The following is a 20,114-nucleotide window of genomic DNA, read 5'->3' on the forward strand; positions in this document are numbered from 1 at the left end:
GCACATAGGAGGCATCAGAATGAAGAAAGGTTTGTAATTGAAAGAAGATCTGGCTCTTTCTTCAGTGCTGTGTATTTAGCCAGAGGTTTCTGACCAATGCAAGGTTCAAGTGTTCTCCTCACAAAGAGACAGGAATCACTGCCTCTCCGGTTACTCCAGCTTTTCCAAGAAGGGAACCCCGCTGGGATGTGAACCGAGGTTTTCCACTCAGGAGATGACTAAGCTCTCTTTGGACCTTCAAAATCAGCTGTATCCTGAATTCCAAACTCCCTGTGGGTGCTTTCAGATGTTGGATCACTCCAGTTATAGACCACATTCTTCAGTATGGGGGGGGGCAGCTTTCTAGGGATAAACAGCTCAAAAGCGTTAAATAAGGTCACAGGCTACTAATCCTTGGGCTGATCCTACTCCATATTAGCCGTCTGGAGGGCCCTTCCTCCACCAAGCACCACCTCAATTAGTGGCCTCGGTGGGGTGGCTTGGGTTCAGAGCCTTCCCCAGGACTGCAGAGGGAGGTCAAGAGCCTGCCTGGTTCAGCTCCCCCAGGGGACTAGAGGCATGATTGCCGGGAAGCACAGAGCTGAGCACACACCAGGGAAACCAAAACCAAATGAGATTATCTGGCAAGTAAAGGAGGTCAAATTACACTGAATCTTGGGCATTGACTGTGGTACAATGCATTCCTCTTCTTAAGCAAGCCAGACTACAAAATGACCCATATGGTATATTTAAGGGCTTTGAAAAATTATAGCCGGCTGATAAAGGGATTTTGATGGCATACATTAGGAATGGTAGTGATGTTATAAACCTCTGTTGGTCGTGTGATTTAGGCTTCTATAAAAATACAGTATAATCCCCCCAAACTGTCTAAAGTCATTGCTATAATAAAATAGAAATTCAGTTATTTTCATACAAACCGAGCCTCATCCCCCTCTTAGAATCCTCCTTTACCCATCTGTTACTTCCCATGCGAAACAGGATTAAAATAATTTGAGATTGCCCTTTCTATTCTAGAATAGGCTATCCACTGTGCGAAAGGCACAAAAGTAAAATTAAAAAGATAGGAGACAAACTACATGAGAAATACCATGTGCATTAATTCTGTGAATGTTTTTAATAATTACTTATCCTTTTATCGATTTTTTAATCAGAGATCCTTGAAAATAGTTGGAATAGAAGAATGGCTCCTTTCCTCACAAGTACGACTGATAGTGAAATGTAGCAGAATGTTCCTGAAGCAGTGAAATAGCACAGTGAATGGTATTAGATTCACTTTAGGAACCCAGGGTCCAAATTTAGTGTTCAGGTTACAGTGGAAATGAAATCCTTGCTTTACACGTGTCCTATCTTTATCGTCTTATTCCTTTGACTGTCCGAAGAAGAAACAGGAATAGAGTAGAAGTGTTGAAAGGGTCATGTGAGATTTAAATAAGGCTTTGGCTGTGGCAGGAGGGTTGTTAGGACACCGGGTATCCAGGGTTGCTAAGACCTCCCTCAAAAGATGGAGAACCACTGTCCAACCGTAGTGTGGGAAGGATTTCAAACTCACATTTTTAGTAGTTGGGGAAAAGTGTTAAGTGGATGGAATTTATTGAAATACTCAGGATTACTTGCATAGCCTCAACCCTTAAGTCTGCTGTTGGGGCTAGTATACATCCTACAATGTTCATGTGATAACCACCAACACTATTGGGGGGGGGCTGCTGTGGGGTCTTACAGAAGAGTCCCACTTACAAAATGTTTGGGGGCTGCATCAGTATTTATTTGATGCTGGGCTCGATCCCAGGACCCTGGCATCATGACCTGAGCTGAAGGCAGATGCTTAACCAACTGAGCCACCCAGGCGCCCCTCCAACTTGGAACGTTTCTTAAAACTTTCTCTTTCTGGGGTGTGTGGACAGAATTCAGTATTCTGTCAAGCGAGGCACAAACAGAAAAGCACTCATGTCTTCCTGCCCTGTTCAACAGCCATAAAGAGAAAGTCAGACTGTCAGAGAAACTGACACATGCAGCTGGATGAAATAAACTACACGTGATAGCCATTTCCAGCCACGGCCACACCTGCACTAAACATCTAAACTTCACCTTCACGTGTTCAACTTAAGTTGCCCACAAAACTTTTACCACATGGACCAACCGGCCTTCAGCACTCGCCCTTCATTTTTATTTGCTTTTTATCCTACAGTCCTCCATTTTTTAATTTTTCTTAAACAAGGAAGGGGCAATACAGTATGAAAAATGAAGTTTATCTTTAGTTCAAAAAAATAAAATCTTAAAAAAAAAACCCTTCTCTTTTCAGAATTATACAGGTCTATAGCTCTTTTCTTTATAGTTTTATGGGTTATTAACACAAATGCAACATGCATATACACCATCTATTTGCTTCCTTCACTGCATAGCCTGGCATTGGGATTGGCACCTGATGGCCAGCTGGGCTGCTCTTTCCACAGCAGCTTTGGGGTTCTTGGAGGAGACACTGTGAGCCATCTCTCCTCAGTAAGATCTGTTGCAGAGCAGCAGCACTCCAAGCCCCTTGGTGTGGTGGACTAGAAACTTCTGGAAGCCACGGGTGAGGCTGTGCTTTGTTTTCTTGTTGCTCCCATAACCAATGTTGGGCGTCAAGATTTGACTCTTGAATCTTTGGTGCACCTTCTTGTCAGTACCTCTGAGTTTCCCTCAGTTGTGCTTAATTTTTACATATTGGTCTGACTGGTGCCAGATGAACTTCTTGGTCCTCTTTTTAATGATGCTGGGCTTCACCAGAGATCCGAGGGCAGCCATGATGCCGACCAGGAGATGATGGCCACCTCTGCAGGCAGGGCCAAGGTGGAGTGCAGCACTTCACCATGTAAAGTTGTTTCACATAGATCATCGCACCCTGAACTTGGAATCAATTTTTTCTCCACTCATTCACTGTGCTTGCCTTTTGGCTAGTGGTCTTCTGCTCCTTTATTTCTCTTCCTTAGAAACTGTCATCTGATATGGAGTCTGAGACATCTAATTTTCTCCCAGATGATCCCACTCATTCTCTGCCTCCCAAGGAGCCTTTTTAGACATTGCCTCCCGGTCAGCTCACTCCCCACTGTAAAGAAGTTAAATACTAATGGCGTGCCTGGGTGGCTCAGTTGGTTAAGTGTCTGCCTTCAGCTCGGGTCACGATCCCAGAGTGCTGGGATCGAATCTCACATCAGGTTCCCTGCTCAGCGGGGAGTCTGCTTTTCCCTCTCTCTCCCCCTACTGGTGTGCTCACACTTGCGCGTGCTCGCTCTGTCTCTCTCTCAAATGAAGAAAATCTTTAAAAAAATTAAATACTAAGGGACAGATTTTGTCTGTTAGGGTTGAGATTTAGAGGGCCACGAACCAATGCAATTTCTAGGTTTTGTCCCCATTGAGAGTGCATGCTCCAGTCCAATTGAACAAGCACATCACAGGGCGTCTTTGGGCTGAGATGTGGGGATACGATAATGAGCAAGGTGGGCCTTACCCTCCTCCTCCATCAGTTACAAGTCCTTTTTTTTTTTTTTTGCATAACCCCAGGAAATAAAGAGTAATTAATCATGGCAACTTGTTTTTATAGGAGATCTCATAGCTGATAAAAAGGATAGAGCTGGGACCCAAACTCTGGTCTTCTGAGTCCAAATCACATGCCTTTCCTCTGGGCTCATTTTGAGCCCGCTTCCCTTTTTCTTCCCTTATGTCAGGCTTTCTTTGCATATTAAAATTTCGTATTTTTGAAGCAACAGAACACCAAATTTTGATTTTCATAAAGTATTTTTTATATGAAGTTCCTATCCATTCATTGGCTCAACACTGACTGAGCACCTAAGAACAAGGTATCGCTTCTGTGCAGCTAGTACGTGTCAGGTGCTGTCTTTGGTAGGTCACCCGTATCAGCTCATTTACTGCCCGCAGTAGCCCTCTGAGGGAGGAGACTTATTCTTATCCTACAGATACGCGAGCAGAGGCTTGTGGCAGGGCTGGGACTTTGGAGCTAGAGCTCATGAACGCCATGTTACGCATCTATGACACCCTAGATGCCCTACTAAGTGCTGAGTGTCTAAAGAGTGAAAAATAGGGGCGCCTGGGTGGCACAGCGGTTAGGCATCTGCCTTCGGCTCAGGGCGTGGTCCTGGCGTTATGGGATCGAGCCCCACATCGGGCTCCTCCGCTATGAGCCTGCTTCTTCCTCTCCCACTCCCCCTGCTTGTGTTCCCTCTCTCGCTGGCTGTCTCTATCTCTGTCGAATAAATAAGATCTTTAAAATAAAATAAAATAAAATAAAGAGAAATATATAATGCAGCCAGCGAGGAGCTCATAGACACTAATAGCTATTACCATGAGGTTGTGAAGGCAAACCCACTGACAGGAAAGTGAAGAGCGAAAGGGAAAAACTTATGACTGCTGTTCCTTTGGAGGATATGTAGGATTTGAAAGCCATGCGTGTCTTCCTCGTTCTGAAAATTAGAGGAAAATAAGTATTTAATCTTTCAGGTTCCCTAATGGCACTGCTTTTCAGATTTTGAGTCAGCAGAGAATCTTAAAATTTAGATGATGATTCAATAGGCCTAGGGTGAGGGCTGAGATTCTGCCTTTCTAGAAACTTCTAGATGCTGCTGGTCTGGGAACCACACTGAGTTGCAAGGCACAGGATCTGTTTTCAGAGCTCTTCCCACAATCTGCTATGTGGTAATCAGGCCTGCACTTAGTCAGATGGGCCATTCACTCAGATGATCCCAAATGAAGTAAACTCATTTATAGCTCAGACCTTGTTACCGAGGACGGACCAAAGCCAAATTAAGGAGCTCAAGTCCATTCTTGGAGCACATTTTCCCTTGCTTCTCCTCTCTCCCCCACATCCCTAATCCCCCAGTGGTCACTTACTCATCCTGAGTTTCAGGTCCTTAGGGAAAGTTCTCTGCTTTCTAAGATGTTAGGTACTTAATTAACTCACCTGTGCAAATGTGTTAGGGAGTGCTAATCACCAACATTTGTTGTTGCTTCTCTGCTGACCTGAAATGGATGGTTCTGAATCTTGTTACCTTGATACCCTCAATGAAGCCACTTAGTTTCCCGTGCACAGAGAACACACTCAGCTGAGTTTACCACACATACATCCAGTGTGTGTGAGAGATAGGAGGGTGCTCAGATGAACTACCAAGTAGTCCCTCTAAAGCAAAAAAGGAGCAAAAAACTTAAGAAATTTGCAAAAGCGGGATGCCTGGGTGGCTCAGGTCAGGATCCCAGGGTCCTGGGATCAAGTCCCGTATTGGGCTCCTTGTTCAGAGGGGAGCCTGCTTCTCCCTCTGCCTGTGACTCCCCTTGCTTGTGCTCTGACAATTTTTTTTTTTTAAAGAAGTTTGCAACAGCTAAATATTTCAGTAAACTCTACAATACTTGAATTACCATTCTGCCTAAAAGTAGCAGGTTAGGCTTTTGAGATCACCAGCGCTTTCTAACAACACTCCCGGACAAGTCCTGAGGACTTCTGTAGGTGCACTTTGCATTTTCGAACCGAGAGAAATGCCAGCATGTTAGGAGTCCTCATCTGTGGTGGGCTATGTACCCAAAATGGATCTACCAACCAATTTTTTGAAACCCCATGCATCTTGCAATGGGGAATAGGAGGTTGTTACAATTCAGTAGTTTTAGGAGTTAAAGGGACCTTTGAGGGCTACTCGGGGAATCCAACTATCATTTGTAAACCTGCCTGCTGTAAAGAGATTGCACCTGGAGTAAAATTCCCTGGGACTGAGGCTTTCCCCCTCGTATGTGACTGTGGGCATACCATTTAAACTCTGGGCTCCAGTTCTTCGTATTCTGTCAAGTGCAGAATTAGAGTGTTACTGCTACGTATCAGATTTCTTTAGCTACTGCAGATTTCTGTGTTAATGGAAAATACTCAAGTTCATCATCACCGTTTGAACACATCTTCCTTGTCAATTGGATCTGAGTATTAGTTATAGGATAAGGAAATGCCAAAGTAGAATCAACCCTAGGGAAAACCGATGGCTTAGAAAGAATGGGAGAGAATGCCCATCTGAAGGGATCTTGTGGATGTGGCCTTGAGCCTGACCCTCACTGGCCCTTGTGAAGCCTATCTGTGGCCTTTTCTGTAGTCTGTGACTTCAGCAAACTCCGTGGTTTGACCACCATCTCTAAAGGTTGGCAGTGGAAGCGGGGGTGGGGGGGGGGAGTGGGGGAGTGGAAAGCAAAGAACAAAACTATTTTTTGACCACAAGTAGAACTTCTCCTGTTCGCTTTAGGTTGAATGCTAGCTAGCTCAGATCGTTGTAGGAATTTCATACTTTATCGACATTGTTCTCAATGCAGGGTTTTAAGATTCTTATTTCTTTCAAATCTTTTGAGTCCTCCCTAGAGAAGTTAGTTTTTGTGCCTTCTTGTTCCTCCCCATCCCCCAAGGTGCTTCTTTTTTGCTCCCCATGGGAAGAGCTAATGCATCCCCTAGCCTTCCCATGAGCACAATATGCTTGAGTGCCAGGAGGATGCAGGGCTCTTGTTTCTGCCTGTACTTTGGGGCAGCTCAATACAGCGCACAGCTGGACTGGGTCAGTAGTCCTGTTTTTTCCACGTCTTCCCTTCTTTCTAACAGGGTAAGATATGGGATCTCTGTATGGCCCAGGCCAATGGATGGGGAGAGGACAGAATGCTGACAACTACACGCATGGGGCAAAGTGAGCTCAGTGGGGTATCCAAGTGGATGCTCTTTAAAATGTGCCTGCTTTGCCAAAAATCACACTACTTTCACATTTTGAGCTACAGTGGCATTCTTCCTATGTTAAACGGAAGTTTGCATCTTACCACTACTTCTGCCTACGGCAATTCAAATAATTCAATGTGTTAATGTACTATCAAAATGATGCATTTTCCGCATGTATTGAAAACCTTATGGATTCTCTCAAGAAAAAGTCCAGGTCCCATTACATTTTTGATTACATTTTATCCTAAGAAAGATGGGTTAACAACTGGCTTTTGGAGTGCTGAGATTTCTTATGGGGAAAGCATACGTAAAAGGTAAGATACACGCCTGGTTGAGGCGGGGAGAGGTCACAGGTGGATTGAGTGGTTTGGGACTGCACTTTAAGCAGAGCTGGGACAAGACACAGGTCCTCCTATAATCAATTTAAGTTGACTTGTTATTAAGAATAGCAGGAATGGTATTGTGCCTAACTTGCAAAGATTTTAAAAGAAGATCATTGGTTAAGGGGGTAGAGACAAGCATTCTTTGTCTCAGCTGCTTAATCACGTTTTTTTTTTTCTTTCGAGTGTTTTGGTAGATGTTGCTGCTTCCTCTTGGTTTGACTATCATTTCTCTAATACTTTAAATCTTTGCAAATGGAATTTTAACTTCCCCTTTTTTAATCTCTAGAGCCTCTATGCATGATCATTAGAAAATTTGCAGTTTTTTCAGATAGGGCCAAGCATAAAAGTCTCCCAAAGGCACACAAAATTAATGAGCAACAAAGTTATTAACTACTCGCCATTTAAAAACAAACTCTCCCAAATGTGAAAAACCAAAAAAATGCACATGGCTTTCAGATTCCACTAAACTTCACAAGACTAAGGTATTAAGAATGTCTTTCCTTTGGGATGGGCCACAAACCCCGTGGGAAAATATGACTCAAATGGACTTAGGCTTGAGGTCACAGTGTAGAGAACACAATAGTTCTACCCATCCTGCATGGCTCACCTGCGTCAGATTGCTCAACAAGGTTCAGTCTGCAGGTGTCAAAGGACTCTTAAAAACCCCACCCAAGGTCCCTGTCTGGGCAAATTACTGTGAATAGCATCATCCCAGACACTCACATAAGCAGCTTAGGACAGAAAAACAACCCGATACACTCTTCTGCAAGAGAAACCAGACTCAGATTCAAGACTCAGCTGAAGCTGGTGTCCATGGTGACAGGTCAGCACAGCGACCAGCTCCCAAAGGGGAAAAGAAGCCACACATTCTTGAATATAGTTCTACTCCTCGTGGTCTATGAGCCTAATTGTGAGAGCCATTGGTAAGCAGTACCAGGAGCCTCTTGTTCCTTTCAAATAAGACAAACAATAGCTCTGCAGGACAGACATTTCTTGTTTCTGGATACAACTGGATTCCAAAGCCCTAATCAGCCTTCTGCTAATTCAAAACAGCAGCCTCCCGGTCTGCGCCTCCCTCTATCAGATTGTCCGTCCGCGAGTTCACAAAGCGTTCCTCCCACAATGAAAGGACCAAATGGTTCCTGAACACAGAGAAAGCTCCCCACAGTTCAGCTTTTAATTTTAGTAGGAGTTCAGAAACCTCAATGTAGAAGGACCTTCACTTTGCCTTCGGTTTTAAAACCAGTATCGGGGGGGGGGGGGCCGGGGAAAGAAATCCCCAGGGTAACAGCGGTTTGCTTTGAAAGGACTCGATGAAAGGCAGGATAGGGGGGAAAGGTCCTATCCTGAGATTTTTATAGATAACTTTTTTTAAATGGAAGATCCTATGGTAGGATTCAAGATAAAACCTATTGTAACATCTGTCAGGATGAGAAGTTGTTTTCCAACATTCCACCATTTCACTTTTCTAACACCTACTAGAGCGCCCTATCTTCTCCCATCAGAGAACCATTATCTTTCTCTCTAGGTCGTACCAAATGCTTACCGAAATCTGCCAGCTGCTCAGCCCCGATGCCAAGTATAAAGTGCTCCTTCTCCCGGAGACATTGCTAACAGATACTCAATACCTTCAGCAAAAAGGATCAAGTTCCAACAGTGGACTTTCAGAAATTATTCGCACAGAGGGAAGCATTTCTTTCCCCCCAACCCGTTATATTTCCCACAGTAAAGACTGCACATAGAGGGGACTCCCAAACTGCGACCCAGAAGGTCCTGCCTGACTACCCACTTTCCCAGCATGAAAGAAAATTTTCACCTGTATCTTTTCATCTACAAAGCCGCGGTGTCAGAAAACGATAAAACAACTCCAAGTACTGAAGCTTACATGCCAAGCGCCGCGCTCGAACCTGGGGACCTGAAGAGGAATACGAGTCCATCCCCATCTCCAACCCATTTATGCGCTGGGGAAGCCCTTGTGCGGGGAATTCAAGGCAAACCGCAGTGAGTCACCTGACCTATCCTGGATGGGTGGGCGGGCCCGCGGGAGGTGGGGGCGGTCAGGAGGCTCGGAAAGGCTTTCCAGAACAATCTTTCTCAAATGTTAATCCATAACACCTGAGAATCTTAATACAGTACAGATTTTGATTGAGAATCTCTGGGATGGAAGCCTAGCTTCAGCCTTTGTAGGAGGCTCCCAGGTGACGCAGGTGCCGCTGGTCCATGGAGCGCACTCTGCGCCGCAAGGACCTCGAGGAACTCACAGCTGAGCTAAGACAGGGACTCACAGCTGAGCTGAGACAAAGGCTGAGCCTAACTACACTAGGGGAAGACACCCCAGGCAGAGAGCTGTGCGAAGGCACTGAAGCTAGAAACATTATGCTGGCTGTGGCAGATAACATTCAACATGCTAAGGAAAATGTTTATGTGAAATATTGTTAAATGTGAATACAGTCAATAAGAGCTTTACACAAAAAGGGAAATCCTTTTTTTTTTAATAGTTGCACAGAGGTGGTAAGATTAGAAGTGGCTCTCCTCATGCCCCTTTCTCATCTTTTTTAAACTCTTGCTAATGTGTCTTGTTTTATTTATTTATAATTTAGCTTTATTAAGATATGATGTTTTTAATTAATTAATTAATTAATTTGAGAGAAAGTGTGTGCCCGTGCAAGGTGGAGCAGAAAGGGAGAGAGAGAATCTTCAGCAGGCTCCATGCCCAGCGCAGAGCCTGCTCAGGGGCTCCATCTCATGACCCTGAGATCATGACCAGAGCCTAAATCAAGAGTCGGTCGCTCAACCAACTGAGCCACCCAGGTGCCCCTTATATTGCATTTATTAAAACAACAGCAAAAGGATAACTTAGTTTCTCCTCCAAGTGCTGGTTGGGGGGGGTGGATTCTGTACTGGGGTGTCTTTTGACAAAATGACCACGTGGCTTCCTCCAATTTGGGATTACGTGATTGGCTAGGATACAGAGCTACTTAGTAAGTAATTGCGACAATTATGTAGTGACGCGGTTATGCTCACTACATAAAGATGTGTGTTTTGAAGGGGTAATATTTTAGAAAAAGAGGTGAGTAATTAAAAATATTGAAGCATGTTTTTATAATCTTTTAGTAAATTTTGCCTGGGGAAAAAATGCAGGGGGGATTATATAGAATTCTGACAGAAATAAAAACACCAAACGTTGTGTCTTTTGCCTTCACAGAGTGAAGAGTAGCAGCCTGATGAGGAATTCATTGCTTGGTGTCCCAGGACACGTCCTTGTCCTGGGCAAGGGGGACAACGTTGTTTCTGAGGAGCAGAAGGAAGGTTGTGGTTGTTGAGGACATAGAGCCATAAGCTAGAAGTCTGTAAGATATATGCTCTATGTTTCCATTCCCGGTGCATAAATGGAACTCTTAAAATTAACATCACCTTCCTTCCCAATTAGATGTGTTGCAGGAAAATACATATACAATATTTAGTCTACTGCTAGCCCTATCTGAAAACCATTAAACAAATCCTACGATTCTGTTACTATACATAATACAGTCCTCATAAAGACTCACACCTTATCTGAGTCTTACAAGAATCCTGTGAGACAATGCCAGACTCCACTGTCCCTGTTTGACAGATGTGAAAACTTAATTCGAGGGATGTTGGTTAAGGATGTTAAGTAACATCTCCAAAGATACCCAGTTAGTGGCGGAACTAGTTTTAAGCATCAGGCTTTTCTGATGTTCTTGCTCCAGTTCCAGAATTTTTTCTGTGATACAACACTGTAGCTTTTTCTTTTGTTTTTAAGATTTATGTATTTATTTTGGGGGAAGGGCAAAGAGAGAGAGAGAGAGTCTTAAGCAGACATTGTGCTGAGTGTGGAGCTTGGCTTGGGGCTCCAACTCACAAGCCTGCGATCACGACCCTGAGATCATGACCTGAGATCACGACCTGAGCTGAAACCAAGAGTCAGTTTGCTTAACCGAGTGCCACCCAGGTGCCCCACAGCACTGTAACTTCTAAAAAAACAGGCGGGCAGGCATAAGGAAGTGATTTCAAACTCAAAAGGAATTAAAATCTATGGGAACATTTCTATGACTTTTTAAAACTCCAAATTTCACAAGAGCAGTTTGGAATTTGCCACAGGCTCAAACTACATGCCCTCTGTCAGTTTTAAAGGAATCTAGATACAAATACATACATGTGTGGTGTTGACATATAAATATTCTTATGAAACTTACAGTGTGCGAAATGAAGAAACACAGGAGATTTGCTGGTGATTTGAGGACCAGGAAGTGTGTGCCACCTAATTTATGGGTTATTAATGAAGGACAAACCAGAATCTTATTTATAATAGGCTGTCTAGTTAGTCCTTATGAGAGTCTTTTTCAAACTTACATTTGTCTTATTTTGTTAAATATGTTCGTTATAAAACAATATTAGAAATGGTCATTTAGGATCCTCATAAAGAGAAAATCGAAATAGTTGCATATCAAAGATATTTGATCAAAAGAAATGATTTCGTCTTAGGTGTTAGAGTTTTGTTAAGGGTTATTTCAACATGGTAGTAAACCAAATTTATGTATGAACAAGTGAATCCTCTGCTTCAGGGTTTCTCAAACTTCCCTGTGCATGTGAATCGCCTACAGATCTTGTTAAAGTGAGGACTGATCGAGAAGGTCTGGGGTGGAGCCTGAATTCCGCATTTTAAGATGCTCCTAGTCCATACTGAACTGCAGCTTCTGGGAGCTCCCACGACTAGACTGGTGAGGCATCACTGGAATCCCCTGGGACGGCACTTCCTTGGAATCACTTGAGATCATGGAATGTTGCTTAGCATGGAACTTTGATTAGTCATGTGGACGTGGTTGATGACTTCTCAAGTACTCCACTTGCTAATAGTTTACCTTTCGATGTATCTATTATATTAGAAGGTCTGTGAAAGAATAGAAAGTACCTTATAGTATCTTACAAAATAAGATTGCTAATTTTGTAGCTCTGGGTTTACTTTTCATTTCCCTTCTTAATTAGGTAAGTTGTGCAGAAAACTTCAGATAATGGCTTGATTTTTTTCTCTGGTAGGTGAAGGCAGCTCAGACATTCTACTTTTTTTATCTTGGACATACAGTCTCAGATCAGATATTTTACAGACCGGGAAAGTGAGGCATTTTGAGATTTACTGTGCGATAAAAGTAGGGTTGCAAATTTAGCAAAAACAAAAAAGAGAAAAGAAAAAGAAAACCAAACTTCAAACATCCAAAAATACGAGACACCCAGTTAAGTTTGAATGTTAGATAAAAGATTCATTATTTTAGTATGAGGGTACGTACCCCCATGTAATACATATACGTAATATATACTTAAACTAAAAAAAATCATTATTGATCTAAGATTCAGATTTAACTGGGTATCCTCTATTTCACCTCGCAACCCGAGGTAAACGCACACAGTTCCAGGTCCTAACTAACGCTGAAGGGCCGAGAGGACAGACGCCGGCATGGAGAATTAACAGACCCACTAACCGGGTTGTTTAAACATTCCAACTGCACAGAGAATGGCTTTCTGGATTTGCCAATAACACATATAGCACGTGGTTACTACTGCTGTTGATGTGTGGAAACTCCTTTTAGAAGATTTGTGCCCAGAAGACCACACTTAACAAAAAAAATTATGATAGAAGGCAAGCCGGAAGTGAAACTAACAAAAGTCGTCCATCAACAGTTTCCTTTGGGGCCCGGGGGGGGGGGGGGGGACACCAAGGGGAACAAAACAGAAAGGTATTCCATCTAGCTCTCTCACTTTCTTTTCCACTTTCCAGGACTGAAGAAGATCAGTGGGAAAATGGAGATAGTGGTTTGTTGGTTAGAATCAAGAAAGGTGCTTCTTAATACATCTAATTCTGGCAAGCTGATTGGACTGAAGATCATCTTTGAAAGAAGGAAGGAAAGTGTCAGGTGGTTGCAGTCACGCTCTCACCTCTTGCTTATCAGTTGTTGAGAACAGCCTTTACTTATAATCTGGTCCTCTGGTTTTACTTTAATGTAGGACATTGAATAAAAAGCTTCAGATACGTTAGCAAAACTAAAGGAAATTGCCTCATTTTCCACCTGCCTTTTCTGGCTTATTTTCCCTTCTCTTGGAGTTAGTACTCCAAATACCAATAGTCATTCTTGCCATGTTGTTTATAATTAATCCTAAATTAATACCAAGGTTTACCTGTTAGCAAAATGCTTGAGTATTCTACCCCTATTTAAGCAATTAAAAATTATGAATTTCTTACTCTGGTAAAAATATAGTAAAATCCAATTAGTTTAAGAAGGTTCGTAATTTTGGAACTACTTTTTTAATTCAAATTTTATTTTAATTCCAGTTAGTGATGGGGCACCTGGGTGGCTCAGTCAGTTGAGTATCTGACTCTTGATTTCAGCTCATGTCATGATCTCAGGGTCATGGGACATCAAACCCCATGTGGGGCTCGGCCCTGGCATGGAGCCTGCTTAGGATTCTCTCTCTCCCTCTCCTCCTGCCCCTTTCCCACCCCTCCACCCTTCCTTGCATACTCGCTCTCTCTCCCTCTCAATAAATAAATAAATAAATAAATAAATAAATAAATAAATAAATAAATAAATAAATAAATAAATAAAATTCCAGTTAGTTAACATACAGCATTATATTAGTTTCAGGCGTACAACAGAGTGATTCAACACTTCCATACATCACCCTGTGCTCATCGCAACAAGGGCCCGCCTTAATCCCCATCACCTGTTTAATCCATTCCTCTATGCACCTCCCCTCTGGTAACTATCAGATTATTCTCTATAATTAAGAGTCTGTTTCTTGGTTTGTCCCTCTCTCTCTTATTTTTTTCTCTTTGCTTGTTTGTTCTGGTTCTTAAATTCCGCGTATGAGTGAAGTCATATGGTATTTGTCTTTCTCTGACTTATTTCACTTAGCATTATACTCTCTGGAGCCATCCATGTCACTGCAAATGACAAGATTGCATTCTTTTTCACAACGGGATAGTATTTCTGTGTGTGTGTGTGTGCACATCTTCTTTATCCATTCATCAATCGATGGACCTTTGGGCTATTTCGGTATCTTGACTATTGTAAATAGTGCTGCTATAAACATAGGGTGCACCCATCCCTTTGAGTTAGTGTTCTTGCATTCTTCAGGTAAATGCTCAGTGGTGTGACTGCTGGAGCATAAGGCAGTTCTATTTTTAACTTTTTGAGGACTCTCCATACCGTTAAATTTTGGAACTACTTTGGAGAGAGCTACACGTGATCTATATATGGCACAAGCTATATTGAACAAAATGTAGTTAATAAAATGTGAAATCTAAATTATGATAAGGGAGGAAAGTTACTTTTCACTTGAACTGGTTACACAATCTGTCTTCATTTGTCTCCCTTCATCCTTCTTCCCCAGTTACTCCAGGAGCAAGAGCGGGTTAAGTCACCTTGGGCATTACTTATCTACATGCCATTGTTACCAACAGTCCGAGGATGGGGTTAAATACCCTTACACTTTTTTTTGTTTTGTTTTTAGAAATTATTTAGTTTATCTCAGGTACCTCAAACTTTACACTATTTATAATGCATGTTTGATCTAGTGAAAAAGGAACCCCAACCACCATTTTCGGTTTCTAAATTGTAGGTGTACTGATTTTGGAAGGGACGAAGAGGACCAGTTATATATAACCCTTAAAAGTGCTCTCTTAATCTAGGTGAAACTCATTTGCAGTCAGTGGCATTAACAAGTCATCAAAAAGAGGAAGTTCTCTTAACTGAAGGAAATTTTATGAGGCAACACTTAAAAAAAGTAACACAAGTTCCTATCAATGTAGTTATTGTTCTTTCAAATATTCTTTCTAGACTCTTCATAGTAATCTGTCCAGCCTTGGGCAGAAGGCAAATAATTTGAATTTCTGGATCATAATCTGATCTGTTTTTGAATTTGGAAATGTCAAACTAAATTGTCCATGGCGTATTGCCAGCCTCTAGCGATGTAAGTGACTATATGAAAATCTGCTTGTTATTTAATGAGCACTGCCTTTATAAGTAGCGAGCAATTGATCTTAAATGTATACTTCAGAAGAGTAGTGCTACTCTCAAGAACAGCAAGTCTCCACATCACGTTTTACGTGTATAAAGTGACAGTCAATGAAAATCTCAAACCTGGGGCGACTGGGTGGCTCAGTCGGTTACTAAAGTGACAGTCAATGAAAATCTCAAACCTGGGGCGACTGGGTGGCTCAGTCGGTTAGTAGAGCAGCTGCCTTTGGCTCAGGTCATGATGGGGGATGGGGGGCAGGGATGGAGCCCCCTCCCCCGCTTCCTGCTCCAAGAGGAGGAGTCTGCTTCTCCATCTTTCTCTGACCCTCTGGCCTGCTTATGCTCTCTCCCTGTCTCTCTCAAATAAATAACCTTTGAAAAAAAAATCTCAAATCTCAATAAATCTTCAAATTACACCTTCATATACTAAATCAAATAAGCAGGAATAAAAAGGCCCTCACAGGTTAGGAAAGAGAAAATGGACGTTCCTACTGCTGAAGAGTTAAGGCAAGTGTCACTCTGGGCTTGCTGTCAAGGCTGTTTTCCCACTTTCTGGAGCACTGGAAACAGTGACAGAGCTCGCTGTCAGCACTGCACTGTCTGGGCCTGTTAAGGTTCGGAAGTGTTACAGTTGACTGTACCACAAAAATTCATATATTATTTAGAAAAGTACTATATGCACCAAAGGGAAATATGAAACTAAAGTATCTTGAGTGATTAGTTTACCTGTGTTTGGAAACAAATTATTTTCCCTTCACTAAAGGGAAAAAAATGAAAAAAGATGAGGGCTTTAAGTGAGCAAATTCTCATTTAAAACTGAAGCATATTGAATGGGAATAAATCAAGGGTGTGCAAACGTTGCATGTCAATATTTCGTAAATATTTTAGGCTTTGTGGCCCTTCGGTGTTTGGGGCCACTCCCGTGTTGCAGGAGCACACAGGCAGCCAGAGACAACATGCTAGTAGAAAGTAGAAAAGTACGGCTGTAGCACAATTAAACCATTGCGCACTCTGAAGTTTGCATTTTGTATAATTTTCCAGGATCCCAAAATATTTCTCTTCTTTGGATATGTTTTCAACCATTAAAAAAAAAAACAACAAAAACGAGTTTTAGTTCACAGGACAGACAACAAGAGACAGAGGGCCATCGTTTGCTGATTTCCGAAACAGATGGAGCCATGGGTTCCAACTCAACACGAGCCTGGGGTCGGTGGTCATTTTGAAGTGTGTAGGTGATTAGGTGTGCTGGGAGGAAATCTACCAATAATCATATTCTAGAACTCTGGTGTAACAAATCACAATTTTGAAGACTTCTCTTGAAATTTATGGTTGCAAATTTGGAGCAAAAAATGTGTGCAATGAACAGATTTGAAATACCAGAGCCAGATTTTCCTGATTAAGGAGAATAAATTCACTTTAAGTGTTTAAGAGGGTTGCAGGTAAATACATAAGAGAGTTGGATTTCATTCTCTATGGTCTCCAGTGGGTGAAGGCTGCAGAGAATGCTCTGTGGACGGAACATGTGGTGAGGGAGACCCCGAAGCAGAAACTGAAGGACTGTTTAGTAAAGATGGTGTACAGGGCATTGATGTTTTTGTTGGATAGTGCGAGGAACCTGTAAGGGCCCTTAAAACAAGAGAGTTCATGCTTCTATGATTTGGGCAAAGATTCTGAAACTTCCTACTTTGGTTATCTGGAGAAGAAGCTAAAGATGGCTCAGGGCGTTGGCTTAGTCCAAAGGTTGATGACTTCGTGAGAGCATGTGAGAGCATGAAGTATGTAAATAGTTTCTCCGATTTTAAGGAGGGAGCAGAGAATTAGAACTGAACTTGCCTAGCCAAAACCTCTAAGCAAGATTATATCCAGCCCTATTCCAGAAACAGCTGCATGATATAAGAGACACTGGGCAAGGAGTCAGTACCCCAGGTTTCTCAGCACTCCGGCGGGTCATTTACATTTGGCACTTGTGCTTTTTGGTACATGGGAATTCTATCTACCCAGTTCTGTTTAGGCCCTAACACGTTAATAAGACCAAAGAGCTGGGGGCACCTGGCTGGCTGTTATTTAAGTTTCTGACTCTCGGTTTTAGCTCAGGTCATGATCTCAGGGTCCAGAGATCGAGACTGAGCTCCATCTCGAGTGAGGTCTGCACTCAGTAGAGAGTCTCAGGTTCTCTCTCCCTCTACCCCCCCCCCCCATAGTGCTCTCTCTCTCTAAAATAAATAAATAAATCTTAAAAAAAAAAAAAGACCAAAGGCTGTATAAGTTTAAGGTTAAAAAAAAAAACCTGGGTAATTCTCATCTGTTCTCAAAAACTTGAGAGTTTTAAAAATTGAGATGACACGCCTTCTTTCTACGTCCCTCGTTTTGGCCCACTTGTAAGTACTACAGAACTAGGTTTACACCAGCCTCTGATGAACGGTTTCTGATTGATCTGGGTTAGACCCAGCCTTCTAGACCACATTCCAGCCTTCGATATCTTACACCTCCCAAAAAAGGGATGGGAACGTTGTGCATCCCCAGTGCCTCTTCCAAGCTACATGGAAATGAGAATGGGGTCATTTACATCATTTTGGCCTTTGGAAGTTCTTATTAACATTTATTTTGGGGGGCATCTGTCAAAGAACGCAACTGACTTCTCATTTTTAAACATGCTGGCTACTTAAATATACTTGTGCTATTTTTAATGAAGGCCAATGACATTTGTCCTGTGCTTACCTATTTGTCCTGTGCTCTGAAATAACTCTCCTCACTTCATGAATTCCTTTAAGCATCCACAGAGTTGGATATTTGGTTTTTTTCCATAATAATTGGCAGAGAGCAAACTTGTGAAGTGAATCTTCGATCTATGAGAGTGTAGTTATGTATGACAATTACTAGTTAAATTGTTTTTAACTAAATTATTTTATGTTAAAAACAATGCTAAATTGTTTTATGTAAAACTGTAAATGAAAAAATGAGCTACCGTTTTATAGCACTTAAGAACAGAAACAGACGTTCGGCTCCTCCATATCCAGAATGTCTGTCTTGGAGAATAACAAAAGTGAATGTACTCAGGATGCCTTGCTTACAAATGGTCTCCCCATCTTTTGATAATGTTCAGTATAAACAAGTACCATCCACAGCATGAAAGGTCTTATGCTCTGTGCTATGGGAGCTGCAGACACAAAGGCCCCTAGGAGAGAAGACCAAGCAGGGTACATAGGGGCTATGAGAGATTCGAACCAAGTTCTATAGCTGACCACACTGAAGGCTTGCTGTGTTCCAGGCACTGAGAGTCGTGGTAATATAAAGAATAATGAAGAAAGGAGAGGTATAAAAATTGAAGTTAATAGTAATAAAAATAAGAAAAATAAGTTTAATAATCTGTGTACATTTTAAAGCAGAGTATCTTATTAGGGTCATGTATGCCTTAGGAAATTTTTTTTTAAAGCAAGAAATTGTGGCTAGTAGGAAACAAAATTTCTTGCAAAATGTTAGCTATAACCATTTCCATTTAAATAGATCCTTTAATCCACCACTGGGTGTGTAATCAAGCAGTATTTGACTTTTCTGTATTCAACATTTATGTGCTACAAATTCATCCTCCCTACGTCACGTAATTGAAATAACCCAAACCAGTCCGCAGCACTCTCCAGCTGTTTTCTTTCTTTTTCTTTTATGCCTCCCACCCAGGGAATTACAAGATGTCTAGTTGGCTTTGTGTTTCCCCTTCTAACAGGAGGGAGCATTATAATGAAGCTGGTAGAATAGGGTGCTGGAAAAGGGATCGGCTTCTACAAGCAAACATATCCTGATCAGATATTCAAATATGCTTTCAAAGGAGTGGAATAGTGCGCGTCAATAAGCTACTGGATGTAATTACTTCCTATTCCCCGGGCTCCGCCTTGGAGTGCAGCCTGCTGACTCACCAGGCTGCTCCCAGTTAGTTTCTGCTGGGTTTCCCCACTGCCTCTGCACGTGAGTCATCATGGGAATGAAAGTTTCTACCCGTCTCCTTAACAACCGCGCAGAAATCATGCATGACAGTGAACTTCGATCTTTCCAATAAGAACCGGACCTAAGGCAAGAGAGGGTGAAAGATGATGTGGCAGGTGTCACCGCCAGCCAAGCTGCCAGACGACAGTCCCCCACTCTAAGGCGTTCGTCAGCAACACTCCAGTTTCAGCGTCTTTTCCCCACCCGCCCAAGTAGTTAAACTGGCATCTTGTCTAGCATCGCTTGCAGCTGCTGGCCACTGAACTCTTTTTTTTTTTTTTTTTTTTTTGCGTCAGTGGTGCTCAAACTTTGCTGCACAACGAAATTACCTGCAGATTAATAAAACAACAAACCGGATGCTTGGCTCTCATCACCAAACAGTCCGATTTAAATGAGGTGGGATGACATGTGGACATCAGGATTTTCCAAAGCTCCCCAGGTAATTCTAATAAGCAGCAAAGTTTGGGAACCTTTGCATTGGAGAAGCGTCACTCTCCCCATGCAAGTGAAACCTACCAGGTTAGCATAACTAATGACTACCTGGTGGCCTCCCAACCTGTCTTGGAGACCTACTGACACATAATCCCTGATAACTTAGTTTGGCAGTCACAAAGAACGCCTGTGAAGCAAAGCAAGGGGACATTTCTAGAAAGGACACTGTCTCGACAAGGACCATCTCCCCTCTTAGCTCACTAAAAACTTAGCTAAATTTAGTGCTCAGGAGAAGCATCTCAAACGTTGCTATTCTTTCTGTTACCTTTTGATCTCTGTTCTGTTTCATTCCACAGTCTTGTTCGGCAAAGCTGCAAGCCTCGGATCCTCTCAGATTAGAAGCAGGTGCTGCGTCAAAGCACAGTCGAGACAGGACTGCACGCTTCACCTCTGCTGGGACCAAACCGCCGCCTCGCAGCGCGGCCCCAGGGTAGATACTATGCTAATCAAGAAAGTTCTTCCGTCTCCTCGCGGGAGGGCGGGTGCAGGTTTGAACACTTAACCCTTGAT

The 20,114-nt window shown here is 42.5% G+C and overlaps 1 protein-coding gene across 2 annotated transcripts in view; it reads right to left on the bottom strand.

Moving 5' to 3' along the window:
* Positions 1-20,114, bottom strand: part of MAPRE2 (microtubule associated protein RP/EB family member 2) — a 149,525-nt gene that overhangs the window by 128,074 nt on the left and 1,337 nt on the right. The window contains exon 1 of one of the 2 annotated variants that reach the window (XM_087869877.1): positions 19,870-20,020. The exons of the other annotated variant lie outside the window; for it this stretch is intronic. Coding sequence (XP_087726003.1) covers positions 19,870-19,893 — 24 coding nt within the window. The 5' untranslated portion in view covers positions 19,894-20,020. Of the gene's footprint in view, positions 1-19,869; positions 20,021-20,114 lie in introns of those variants that run through there. 2 annotated transcript variants of the gene reach the window in all.

This window comes from Ursus americanus, chromosome 19 (assembly GCF_024610735.1).
Source record: "Ursus americanus isolate L20-20 chromosome 19, mUrsAme1.1.p, whole genome shotgun sequence".
In the NCBI taxonomy this organism is placed as follows: Eukaryota; Metazoa; Chordata; class Mammalia; order Carnivora; family Ursidae; genus Ursus; species Ursus americanus.